Raw genomic sequence first — 13,278 nt, forward strand, 5'->3', positions numbered from 1 at the left:
TATATTTTATATTTTATATTTTATATTTTATATTTTATATTTTATATTTTATATTTTATATTTTATATTTTATATTTTATATTTTATATTTTATATTTTATATTTTATATTTTATATTTTATATTTTATATTTTATATTTTATATTTTATATTTTATATTTTATATTTTATATTTTATATTTTATATTTTATATTTTATATTTTATATTTTATATTTTATATTTTATATTTTATATTTTATATTTTATATTTTATATTTTATATTTTATATTTTATATTTTATATTTTATATTTTATATTTTATATTTTATATTTTATATTTTATATTTTATATTTTATATTTTATATTTTATATTTTATATTTTATATTTTATATTTTATATTTTATATTTTATATTTTATATTTTATATTTTATATTTTATATTTTATATTTTATATTTTATATTTTATATTTTATATTTTATATTTTATATTTTATATTTTATATTTTATATTTTATATTTTATATTTTATATTTTATATTTTATATTTTATATTTTATATTTTATATTTTATATTTTATATTTTATATTTTATATTTTATATTTTATATTTTATATTTTATATTTTATATTTTATATTTTATATTTTATATTTTATATTTTATATTTTATATTTTATATTTTATATTTTATATTTTATATTTTATATTTTATATTTTATATTTTATATTTTATATTTTATATTTTATATTTTATATTTTATATTTTATATTTTATATTTTATATTTTATATTTTATATTTTATATTTTATATTTTATATTTTATATTTTATATTTTATATTTTATATTTTATATTTTATATTTTATATTTTATATTTTATATTTTATATTTTATATTTTATATTTTATATTTTATATTTTATATTCTATATTTTATATTTTATATTTTATATTTAAATATTTTATATTTTATATAAATGTACGTTTAAGATTTTAATTAATATTTCTCCTTTATTAATTCATATACCTCGAACAAAGTTATAATTTTAAGATTAAGATAATAGCTTTGTTCCTTTACGTTAAAGTTTCTTCAAGTTTTCCATTTTTACCATTTTTAACTCGGAAAGCGTTCCTTAACCCCAAAAAGTTGTAAATCTGGAAGCAATTTTTAAGAGAGTGAGAGAGCTAAAATGGCTTTCTCTTTTACTACTTTCTGCTCGACAAATTTCGTTGGAAAATCTGTCAAACTGCTGATTTGACATTTATTTGACAATTAAGGCAAAAGTAAAAAAGAAAACTACGCGCTTTGTCAAAGCAAAATAAAAAGAAATAAAATAATAAAAATGTAATCCAGTGAAATAAAAAGCAGTAAAATTTATTTGGTTTGTTATTTTTTTGAGCAGCCATGTTTGTTTTTTGACATTGCTGCCAGATCTACTATTTTCGCGTTTCTTTACTTTTGTGCAAAACTTGTTACGTGAGAGCAATTTTCACAGTTTTCTGAGAGAAGAGAGAACATCCCTTTTTTGCTACTTTTACTATAAAAAATTAAAGGAACAAAGCTAATAAATCAAAAAAGGCCTTGTCATGTCCATAATTCATTACTAGACATCGGATTTTTGCATGTTTTTTATTTCTCATCCGATTGGACTCAAATTTTGGATCTAGGCGTTTTGAGGGTCAATTTTTCGATATTTGGGGTCATATCAAATATATGCAAAAAATATGCAAAATATATGCAAAAAATATGCAAAAAATATGCCAAAAAATATGCAAAATATGCAAAAAATATGCAAAATATGCAAAAAATATGCAAAATATGCAAAAAATATGCAAAATATGCAAAAAATATGCAGAATATGCAAAAAATATGCAAAATATGCAAACAGTTTTTGGTCGAAAATCGTCAAAAAAGTCGTAAAATTTACAATTAAAGTTGGAAAAAATCATCAAAAAAAATTTAAAGTGTCCTAAATTAAGACTGTTGGCCATTTAACGTCGATTTTTAGCAGATTATTGTGTTATTGATACCGCTTACGACGGTGTGGTGTAGGGTATATGGTATTGTAACACTATTTTTATTGTTAAACTATGCAAAAATATAAAATTTGATAAAATATCAATCATTTTATGTAAATTTAATATTTTCTTTGTCTTGGTTTGTAGCTTTAGGCTGGTTTTAACTCAAAGGGAAGAAATCGATGTCAGATTTTTTAGGCGGGGGTGCCGCCTAAACTGTTTACTTAGATTAGGTTTTAGATAGATTTAAGATTAAGATTGCCAATTGAGCACCATTGGAATAAGTTAATACGTGCTACTGGAGCCTCGAAGTTATGAAAATCTCGTCTCTCTCGGCGACCCATATCTGTGGAACAGTTAAAGCTATTTGCCCGTATTATGCATTAAATTAAAAGCCATTCTGTTTATTTTATATTCAAAAACAAAATGCGTAAGTATTACTGAATTCGAGATAGAAAGCCAGTGTCCCGATTAACGTGACTACGTACGCCTTAGGGTGAAAATGGAGCCTATCTGGGTATAGCCGACTACTTGGAGAACGCATTGTTTTAGTTGTTCGTCCTTTGTAATTAATTGGTTGTAATCTGTGGTGAGCTCGACTCGGAGTTAATGTGACAGTTGTGAACAGTTGTCCTTTTGTAAGTTTGGGTCGAATATTTCGGGAGAAGTTTTCATCTTCGCCTTGTTAAGATTTTTGTCACCATTTGACTCTTTACGGTGTTTGATAATATGGGAAGAAATAAAAAATAATTTAAAAAATTAAGTTACAATGTTTTATTTTTTAATTTTTAATGATGGATTCTCTCAAATAAAACGCTGGTGGCCGTTTAATATTGCCACAATTTTTAATTGAAATGCAAGCGTTTTATTTGAGAGATTTAATCATTAAAAAATATGTTCTAGTTTTAAGTGCATTTGTAAATAAAACACTGTAACTTATTTTTTTAACTATTTTTTATTTTTAACTTTTCGCATTTAATTTTTTTGACCACCGCGAACCTCATAAACAAATTATAGCCAATTTAGGTCGAAAATGTAGATAAAAACTTTAAAATACCTGAAATCGTGTTGTACCGTTATATAGGGGCTATACCAAAACCTTGACCTGAGTCCAAAATTTTTAGTGAGGAAGTTTCTGTACCATTAGGAACACCAAATGCCAAGTTATAGCCAACTCGGCCTAAAAATTTAACCAGAATCCTTAAAATACTTTAAATCGAGTGGTACTGCTATATGGGAGCTCTAAAAAAAAGGACCCATATTGGTTTTGGTTTCATATTCATGTATTGTCATCCAAGTCTGAAAAGTGTGGAAAGTTTTAGTTCGATTGGTCAACTACAACTGTGTGGAAAATAAGTTACTAGATTTGAACTAAACATACACAAAAGCAAGTTAAATTAAACACTGTAAAAAGTTTTTTTTTTACAATAGACTCCATTTTCACCCTAAGGTGTTTTCGGGACATTGGCTTTATTATCTTGAATTCAGTATTACTTACGTATTTTGTTGTTCGGCAAGAAATATTAAGAAAAGTATGGCATTTAATTTAATGCATAACACGGGCAAATAGTTTTAATCGTTTCATAGATATGGGTAGCTAAAGTCGTCAAATAGCCAAAAAGTCGAGATTTTCATAACTACGAGGACCCAGTGGCATGTGTTAACATATATATACTTTAACAATATTAAAATCTAACCAAACTAAATACTATAGGGGAGTGACGCATAAAAAATCCGACATCGATGTTTTCCCTTTGAGTTAAAACCAGACTAATGCAACAAATTAAGACAAAGAAAATATTGAATTTTAAATAAAATATTTGACAATTTATCAAATTTTATATTTTTTTAATAGGTTAATAATAAAAAATGGTATTACAATATACATATAACCATATTTTTATATCCACACTGTGGTAAGGGGTCTCAATTGCTTAATAATCTGCTAAAAAAGCGACGTTAAACGGCCAACAATTGTAATTTAGGACACTTTGATGATCTTTCCCAACTTTAATTGTCAATTTTACGACTTTTATGACGATTTTCGGCCAAAAACTGTTTGCATATTTTGCATATTTTTTGCATATTCTGCATATTTTTTTGCATATTTTGCATATTTTTTGCATATTTTGCATATTTTTTTGCATATTTTGCATATTTTTTGCATATTTTGCATATTTTTTGCATATTTTGCATATTTTTTGCATATTTTGTGCATATGCAAAATATGCAAATATGCAAAATAAATACAAAATATGACCCTGCCATTGAATTTAGATTTCTTTGAAACGAATTTTGGTCCAATCAGAATCTTCGTATCTCTATTATTAAAAAATATGCAAATATGCAAAATCCGATGTCTATTCATTACGAATATCAAGAGAAAAAGAAGTAAATAAATTATATTACAATTTATATCAATAATTTGGTTATTTATCCCGTATATGACATGTGTGCGTTTTTATTGGTTTGGTCTGTTCGACAGCAGGACATGCCACAACAACATTTATCTCGACATTAAGAGCCGCAATACCATGATGACAACATGGCGGTAAATATATTGACAGTGGTATTTTAATAATTATATGAGATGACATGGTGGAGAAGGGATACCATTATAGACAAAAAACGCTAAAATTTTATCTATAAAATATACAATTGTAATTTTTACAGTGCAAACTTAGAAATGTGTTTTTTTCGTATAAAATTTAGTCTTGATTATTGTGGAATCTAGAATCAGCAAGATTTTTTCATGTAACATACGAGAATTTGTAATTTTTGTATGTATATTTATGACGTTTATAAATGTTACAATCGTCAACAACATTTCCATCCCTGACCATTAACGTTGAAAAAATGGACGAAATAAAAAATGGCACATTGCCAAGGAAATGATAACAATGATGATGAGATTGGTGTAAAATAGTCGTTGAATAAGGATAATGACGCAGTGAATTTATTATAAGGAAAAAAAAAACACAAAACGAAATCAATACATCCTTAAAGCTCACTCTTCCACAACATACGCGAATATTGTGTGAGAAAATGCAAAATATCAATTAAGAATGCAAAATTAATTGCATTAATATTTAATTCTTATTATTATGTGGTAAATGGAATTTAATATGACCTTAAGTTTATATTCATTCATATCTATGGCCATATTGGTTTTGTATTATAAATAAAATTTGAAATAAATAATTAAAAGATGGCTGATAACAATTTTTCCTATAGAATATTTAACGGAAAATGCCAATGTTGTCCCATAACTTTAGAGTATTTCTATAACAATATTTTCTTTTCAACAGAGCTTCGATAAAATTTTTCCTACAGAAAAGTATATTCGATAACAATTTTTCCTACTGAAAAGATGTTCGATAAGAACATTTCCTATTTAAAAGTTGTTCGATAATAACTTTTCTCATTCAAAAGTTGTTCTATAGCAACTTTTAAAGTAGATGCTTTGTTCAATAACAACTTTTCTTGTTGAAAAGTGGTTCGATAACAATCTCTCCTATTGAAAAGTAGCCCGATAACTACGTTTCATATTAAAAAAGTTCGATAACAAATTTTACTATAAAAAATTGTTCGACAACAATCTTTGCTATAGAAAAGCTGTTCGAAAACAAATTTTCCCATAGAAAAGTTGTTCGATAAAAACTTTTTCCATAGAAACGTTGGTCGATAACAACTTTCCCAATAAGAAGTTTGTTCCATAACAACTTTTCGTATAGAAAAGGGTTCCCATAACAGTTTTGCCTATAGAAAACAACAACAACAAAACAAAATTTCTCAAAGAAAAGGTGTTCGATAACAAACTTTCCTATTAAAATATTGTTCGTAAGAACTTTTTCTATAAAAACTGCTTTTCCTATATAAAACTAGTTCGATAACAACTTTTTCTTAAAAAAAGTTGTTCGATAACAGCATTTCCCATAGAAAAAAGTTCGATAACATTTTTTTACAGAAAAGTTTGTCGATAACAAATTTTTCTATAAAGAAATTGTTCGAAATTCCTATAGAAATTTTTTTCGATAACAACTTTTCTTATAGAAAAATTGTTCGATAACAATTTTTCCTATAGAAACAAATTCGATAACAAATTTTCCTATAGAAAAATGGTTCGATAGCAACTTTTTCTACAGGAAAGTTATTCGATAACAACTTTTGCTATAGAAAAGTTTTTCGATAACAACTTTTTCTACAGGAAAGTCATTCGATAACAACATTTCCTATAGAAACTTGTTCGATAACAACTTTTCCTATATCAAAGTTATTCGATAACAACTTATCCTATAGAAAACTTGGTCGATAGCAACTTTTCCTATATAAAAGTTGTTCGATAAGAACTTTTCCTTTAGAAAAAATGCTCGATAACAAAGTCGTTCGATAAGAAATTTCCTATAGAAATTTCCTATAGAGAAGTTGTTCAATAAGAACTTTTCCTATAGAAAAGTTGTTTGATAAGAAATTTTCCTATAAAGAGATTGTTCGATAACAACTTTTCCTATAGAAAATTTCTGTAGAAAAGTTTTTCGATAACAATTTTTGCTACTATTGCTATAGAAAAGTTTTTCGATACCAACTTTTCCTATAGAAAGGTTGTTCGATAACAACTTTTCCTATAGAAAAATTGTTCGATAACAATTTTTTCCTATAGAAACAAATTCGATAACAAATTTTCCTATAGAAAAATGGTTCTATAGCTACTTTTTCTACAGGAAAGTTATTCGATAACAACTTTTGCTATAGGAACGTTTTTCGATAACAACTATTTCTACAGGAAAGTCATTCGATAACAACTTTTGATAGAAAAAATGTTCGATAACAAATTTTCCTACAGAAAAGTTGTTCGATAACAGCTTTTGCTATCGAAAAGTTTTTCGGTAACAACTTTTCCCATAGAAAAGTTGCTCGATAACAAATTTTCCTGTAGAAAGGTTGTTCGATAACCACTTTTCCTATAGAAAGGTTGTTCGATAACCACTTTTCCTATAAAAAAGTTGTTCGATAACAACTTTTCCTATAGAAAGGTTGTTCGATAACAACTTTTCCTATAGAAAAATTGTTCGACCACAACTTTTCCTACAGAAAAATTTTTCGATAACGACTTTCCGTATAGAAAAGTTGTTCGATTACAACTTTTGTGTCTTGAATAATACTTCGATAACCACTTTTCCCATAAAAATGTTCATCGATAGCACCTTTTTCTTTAGATATCTATACTATTTCTTTCAACTTGCACTTGCTAAAAATCTACATACGCATTTCACTAAAAAATGTTTGTTCCTATTGTTTGTTGACGTTATCAAAATAATTGCTTATTAAAATTTTACACTTTGAGATTTTTGTTTATTTTTTTTTTTTTGTTTTTATCAGTCTAAAGCAATTTTGTCACACAGTTCAATACCATTCACCAACAGCTCTCAAGGTAATCTCTTGAACTTGACAGTGGGGACCACTGGAAAGGGCATAGATAACAGCATTCGCAACATCATCAGCTTGAAGAATAACATCTCCCAACATTTCTTTAGTTTCATCGGGAACAATTTCAGTGGATACCCAACCGGGACTAATATTCTAGAGGGAAAATGTATAACAATATTTTCATTCCACATTATCTCTAAAGAAAAATCACTTCTCAACTCACTGTGGTCTTAACCTTAGTCTTCAGGGTCATAAGTTCTTGGCGGCAAATTTCATTAATGGCATTCAGTGCAAATTTAGTGGGGGTGTAAACATTTAAGCTTGGATAATCTGGACCTGGATTATAGCCAGCCAAGCCAGCGGTACTGTTAATAAATATCAAATGTCCGGCCACGTTACGTGCCTTCATGCTCTTAAAAGCACCTTGGGTACAATAAATGGCACCCATAAAATTAGTGTTCACCACATCCTTGATATCTTTCATGGGCATGTCCACAAGATTACCATCACGTATGGTACCGGCATTATTTACCAAAATATCAGTACCACCCAACTTTTCATCAATCCATTGGAATGCCGATTTGACATCATCTTCTTGGGAAACATCACATTTCTTGTAGAAGAAACGATTTTGTTGTTCCGTAGGAAGAGATTTTTTCAATTCTTCCATACGTTCTACCCTACGAGCTAAACCGACAACTTTAACTCCGGCTGCCAGAATTAGTTTGGCACAGGCAGCACCAATACCGGAGCTGGCACCTGTTACAACTGCTACACGATTTTGCCAACGTTCCATTTGGGAATAACAAGAAACAAATTCGCGAAAGATGTACTTAAGCTATGGCGATCTAATCGCAACTAATTGAACGAAAAACGTTTAAATTTTGTGTTTATTTTTCCATAATGCTATCAGCCGGTTGGCTGATTGACTGGCTAGCTGATAACATGAGTCAGCAGCGGGTATAGACTGCGAATGCAAGCGTCTGAAGTGGCAGAAACATGTGTTATATACCACGTCACTTGTTATAACTTCTGCCGATAAGTATTTATTTCTTTATCAGCAGCAATACATTGTCATCGATACTTATCTCGTAAACTTACAGAGAAAATAAACAAAACTATTTTTAAAGATTTAGTCTTATTCTCAATGATGCCAGATTCGTCAAAAAATTATAACTGTAGAATTTAAAATGAGTTTAAAGCGGGATACACACGATCAGTATTGACTGTCGATTTTTCGGAAATATCGATAAATGTCCAACTGTCCAGCAACCACAAAATATTTTGTGGTTGCCTGATGATTGACAAAAACGAACGGCCAAACTGGCAAGTAACCGATTATTTGAACAAAAGTGACAGTCAAAACTGATCGTGTGTACCCCACTTAAGGATTATTGTAATAATGAAGTAATTCGTTAACAACTATTTATATAGATGAGTAGTCCGATAACAACTTTTCCTATCGAAAAGTACACCGATAAGAATTTTGTCTATAGAAAAGTTTTCCGATAACAACTTTTTCTATAGAAACGTTGTTCAATAAAAACGTTTTCTATAAAAAAGTTGTCCGATAACAACTTTTTCTATAAAAAGTTGTCCGATAACAATTTTTTCTATAAAAAAGTTGACCGATAACAACTTTTCCTAAAGAAATGCTGTTTGATAAAAACTTTTCCTATAGAAAAGTTAGCCGATAACAACTTTTTTCTATAGAAAAGTTGTCCGATAACAATTTTTTTCTATAGAAAACTTGTCCGATAACAACTTTTCATATAGGAAAGTTGTCTGACAACAAATTTTTTACCGATAACAACTTTTCCTATAGAAAAGTTGTTCGATAACACCTTTTCCTACACAAAAGGTGTTCGATAACAACTTTTCCTATAGAAAACTTGTCCGATAACAAATTTTCATATAGGAAAGTTGACCGATAACAAAATTTTTTATAAAGAAGTTGTTCGATAACAAAATTTCCTATAAAAATGTTGTTCGATAACAACTTTTCCTGTATAAAAAACAATTTTTTCTTTAAAAAAGTTGACCGATAACAACTTTTCCTAAAGAAATGTTGTTTGATAAAAACTTTTCCTATAGAATATTAGCCGATAACAACTTTTTTCTATAGAAAAGTTGTCCGATAACAACTTTTTTCTATAGAAAAGTTGTCCGATAACAAATTTTTTCTATAGAAAACTTGCCCGATAACAACTTTTCATATAGGAAAGTTGTCTGACAACAAATTTTTTATCGATAACACCTTTTCCTATAGAAAAGTTGTTCGATAACACCTTTTCCTACACAAAAGGTGTTCGACAACAACTTTTCCTATAGAAAACTTGTCCGATAACAACTTTTCATATAGGAAAGTTGTCCGATAACAATTTTTTTTATAAAGAAGTTGTTCGATAACAACATTTCCTATAGAAAAGTTGTTCGATAACAACTTTTCCTGTAGAAGAAAAAAATTTTTCTATAAAAACGTTGACCGATAACAACTTTTCATATAGGAAAGTTGTCTGACAACAAATTTTTTATAGAGAAGTTGCCCGATAACAACTTTTCTATAGAAAAGTTCTTCGATAACAATTTTTCCTATAGAAAAGTTTTTCGATAACAACTTTTCCTATAGAAAAGTTGTTCGATAACACCTTTTCCTACACAAAAGGTGTTCGATAACAACTTTTTCTATATAAAACTAGTCCGATAACAAATTTTCCTATAGGAAAGTTGTCCGATAACAAATTTTTTATAGAAAAGTTGTCCCATATCAACTTTCTCTATAGAAAAGTTTCCGACAACAACTTTTGCAATAGATTAGTTGTTCGATAACAAATTTTCCTATAGAAAAGTTGTTCGATAACAACTTGTCCTATAGAAATGTTGTCCGATAACAACTTTTCCTAAAGCGGGGTACACACGATCAGTTTTTACTGTCGATTTTTCGGAAATATCGATAAGTGTCAAACTGTCCAGCAACCACAAAATATTTTGTGGTTGCCTGATGACTGACAAAAATGAACGGCCACACTGGCAAGCAACCGATTATTTGAGCAAAACTGACAGTCAAAACTGATCGTGTGTACCCCACTTAAAGAAACGTTGTTTGATAAAAACTTTTCCTATAGAAAAGTTAGCCGATAGCAACTTTTTCTATAGAAAAGTTGTGCGATAAAAATTTTTCCTATAAACAAGTTCTTCGATAACACCTTTTCCTATAGAAAAGTTGTTCGATAACAACTTTTCTTATAGAAAACTTGTCCGATTACAGCTTTTCATATAGGAAAGTTGTTCGATATAAAGAAGTTGTTTTCCTATAGAAAAGTTGTTCGATAACAAAGTTGTCTGACAACAAATTTTTTATAGAGAAGTGGTCCGATAACAACTTTTCCTATAGAAAAGTTCTCCGATAACAACTTTTCCTATAGAAAAGTTGTTTGATAACACCTTTTCCTACACACAAAAGGTGTTCGATAACAACTTTTCCTATAGAAAACTTGTCCGATAACAACTTTTCATATAGGAAAGTTGTCCGATAACAAATTTTTTTATAAAGAAGTTGTTCGATAACAACATTTCCTATAGAAAAAATTGTTCGATAACAACTTTTCCTGTAGAAAAGTTATCCGATAACAACTTTCTCTATAGAAAAGTTTCCGCCAACAACTTTTGCAATAGATTAGTTGTTCGATAACAAATTGTCCTATAGAAAAGTTGTTCGATAACAACTTTTCCTATAGAAAAATTGTTCGATAACAACTTTTCCTATAGAAAAGTGGTTCGATAACAATTTTTCCTATAGAAAAGTTGTTCGATGACATTTTTCCCTATAAAAAGTCGTCTAATAACAACTTTTTCTATAAAAAAGTTGTCCGATAACAAATTTTCCTATAAAAATGTTGTCCGATAACAACGTTTTCTATAAAAATGTTGTCCGATAACAACTTTTTCTATAAAAAAAGTTGTCCGATAACAACTTTTTCTATAAAAAAGTTGTCCGATAACAAATTTTCCTATAAAAATGTTGTCCGATAACAATTTTTTATAAAAAAGTTGACGGATAACAACTTTTTCTATAGAAAAGTTGTCCGATAACAACTTTTTCTATAAAAAGTTGTCCGATAACAACTTTTTCTATAAAAAGTTGTCCGATAACAACTTTTTCTATAAAAAGTTGTCCGATAACAACTTTTTCTATAAAAAGTTGTCCGATAACAATTTTTTATAAAAAAGTTGACGGATAACAACTTTTTCTATAGAAATGTTGTCCGATAACAACTTTTCCTATAGAAATGTTGTCCGATAAAAAATTTTCCTAAAGAAACGTTGTTTGATAAAAACTTTTCCTATAGAAAAGTTAGCCGATAACAACTTTTTTCTATAGAAAACTTGTCCGATAACAACTTTTCCTATAGAAAAGTTGTCCGATAACAACTTTTTCTATAAAGAAGTTGTCCGATAACAACTTTTTCTTTAGAAAAGTTGTCCGATAACAACTTTTTCTGTAGAAATGTTGTTCGATAGCAACATTTTCTGTAGAAAAGTTGTCCGATAACAAGTTGTTATCCGATAAAAACTTTTCTAAAGAAAAGTTATCCGATAACAACTTTTTCTACAGAAAAGTTATCCGATAACAACTTTTTCTACAGAAAAGTTATCCGATAACAACTTTTACTATAGAAAATGTTTCTGATAACAACTTTTTATATAGAAGAGTTGTTCGATAACAAATCGCTTAATGAAAACAAAGGTGTCCGATAACTAATTTTCAGTTAGAAAATTTGCAACTTTTCCTATAAAGAAATCGTCTTATAAGACTTTTTTATTACACAAAATTTGTCCGATAACAACGTTTCGTAAAGAATTAATAAAAAAACTTACGTTATAAAAATCTGAGAATTTACCTGAAATAAAGAAAAGATATTTATATATTAAAAAATTGTATACAACAGTATATAGTTTATATTAATGGTGCATTATTATATGAATTGCGATGGTAGCGTCTGAAGTTAAGTTTCTTGGGGCCTCTGTTTCCTTTTGTACACTCCAAGCCTAACAAGAAGTTTCAATGTTAATTCAATAATTTGTTTTGAATTGATTCGCTTAGAAATTATTCAATTTCTCATTAGACCTATTTTGAAAAGATTAACAAATTTGTGGTGCCATATTCAATTCGACATACGAAATATTTTTTTCGATTTTTGGTTAAATAAAAATTCCAAAACAATAATAAAATACCGACAACCAACCATAAAAACAATGATGATGGGCATCACAAGAATACCAGCACCTACGTATCTCCATTATTACAATTATTGCTGACAATGACGGTGTTTGTCATGACGGTGGTGGTGCTGATGATGATGACGATGATGTCAGTGACAATAATGATGACAGAGATGCCTACACCAAAAGCCCACAGAATATGGAGCACATATTGAATATTTGTTGGAATTTTAATAATTATTTGTTGAACAACAAACGTCAGTCAGCCGCATGTGATGTGAAGCGATGGTGTTGTGTTTGCCCTCGCCTATGTGTGGGTTGGCTGATTCCATGGACTTGGCGGCATGCGCCATAGAGAAGTACGCAGGAATAAAAGTTTTCAAGAGACCAGCAAATTTACAAATTTAAAATTACTTTTTGAACATGGAAATCGTGGAAAAAGAGCAGCAACATACTTCAAGATATGGAAATGAAGGAAATGTTGGTAGATGGATGGATGGATGTATGGAATGGGTGCCGGCAAGAAGTTTGCTGATTTTTGAATTTTGAAAGAAAATCAACAAACATCACAAACACGTACTCAACATATTTTAAAGAATATCAAACGACGACCTATTGTTGTTTTC

At 28.4% G+C, this 13,278-nt stretch overlaps 2 protein-coding genes across 2 annotated transcripts in view; both read right to left on the bottom strand.

Annotated features, from left to right (window-relative positions):
- Positions 1–13,278, bottom strand: part of rdgA (retinal degeneration A) — a 734,186-nt gene that overhangs the window by 435,827 nt on the left and 285,081 nt on the right. The window lies entirely within an intron of this gene.
- Positions 7,333–8,629, bottom strand: LOC141397721 (farnesol dehydrogenase). Its single transcript, XM_073974364.1, has 2 exons — positions 7,653–8,629; positions 7,333–7,582 (listed from the first exon to the last, which is right to left on the bottom strand). The coding sequence occupies exons 1-2, from the start codon at positions 8,223–8,225 to the stop codon at positions 7,406–7,408; spliced, it is 750 nt and encodes a 249-aa protein (XP_073830465.1). The 5' UTR covers positions 8,226–8,629; the 3' UTR covers positions 7,333–7,405.

This window comes from Musca autumnalis, unplaced genomic scaffold (genome assembly GCF_047663935.1).
Source record: "Musca autumnalis isolate F117 unplaced genomic scaffold, ASM4766393v1 scaffold_3, whole genome shotgun sequence".
Lineage (NCBI taxonomy): Eukaryota > Metazoa > Arthropoda > Insecta > Diptera > Muscidae > Musca > Musca autumnalis.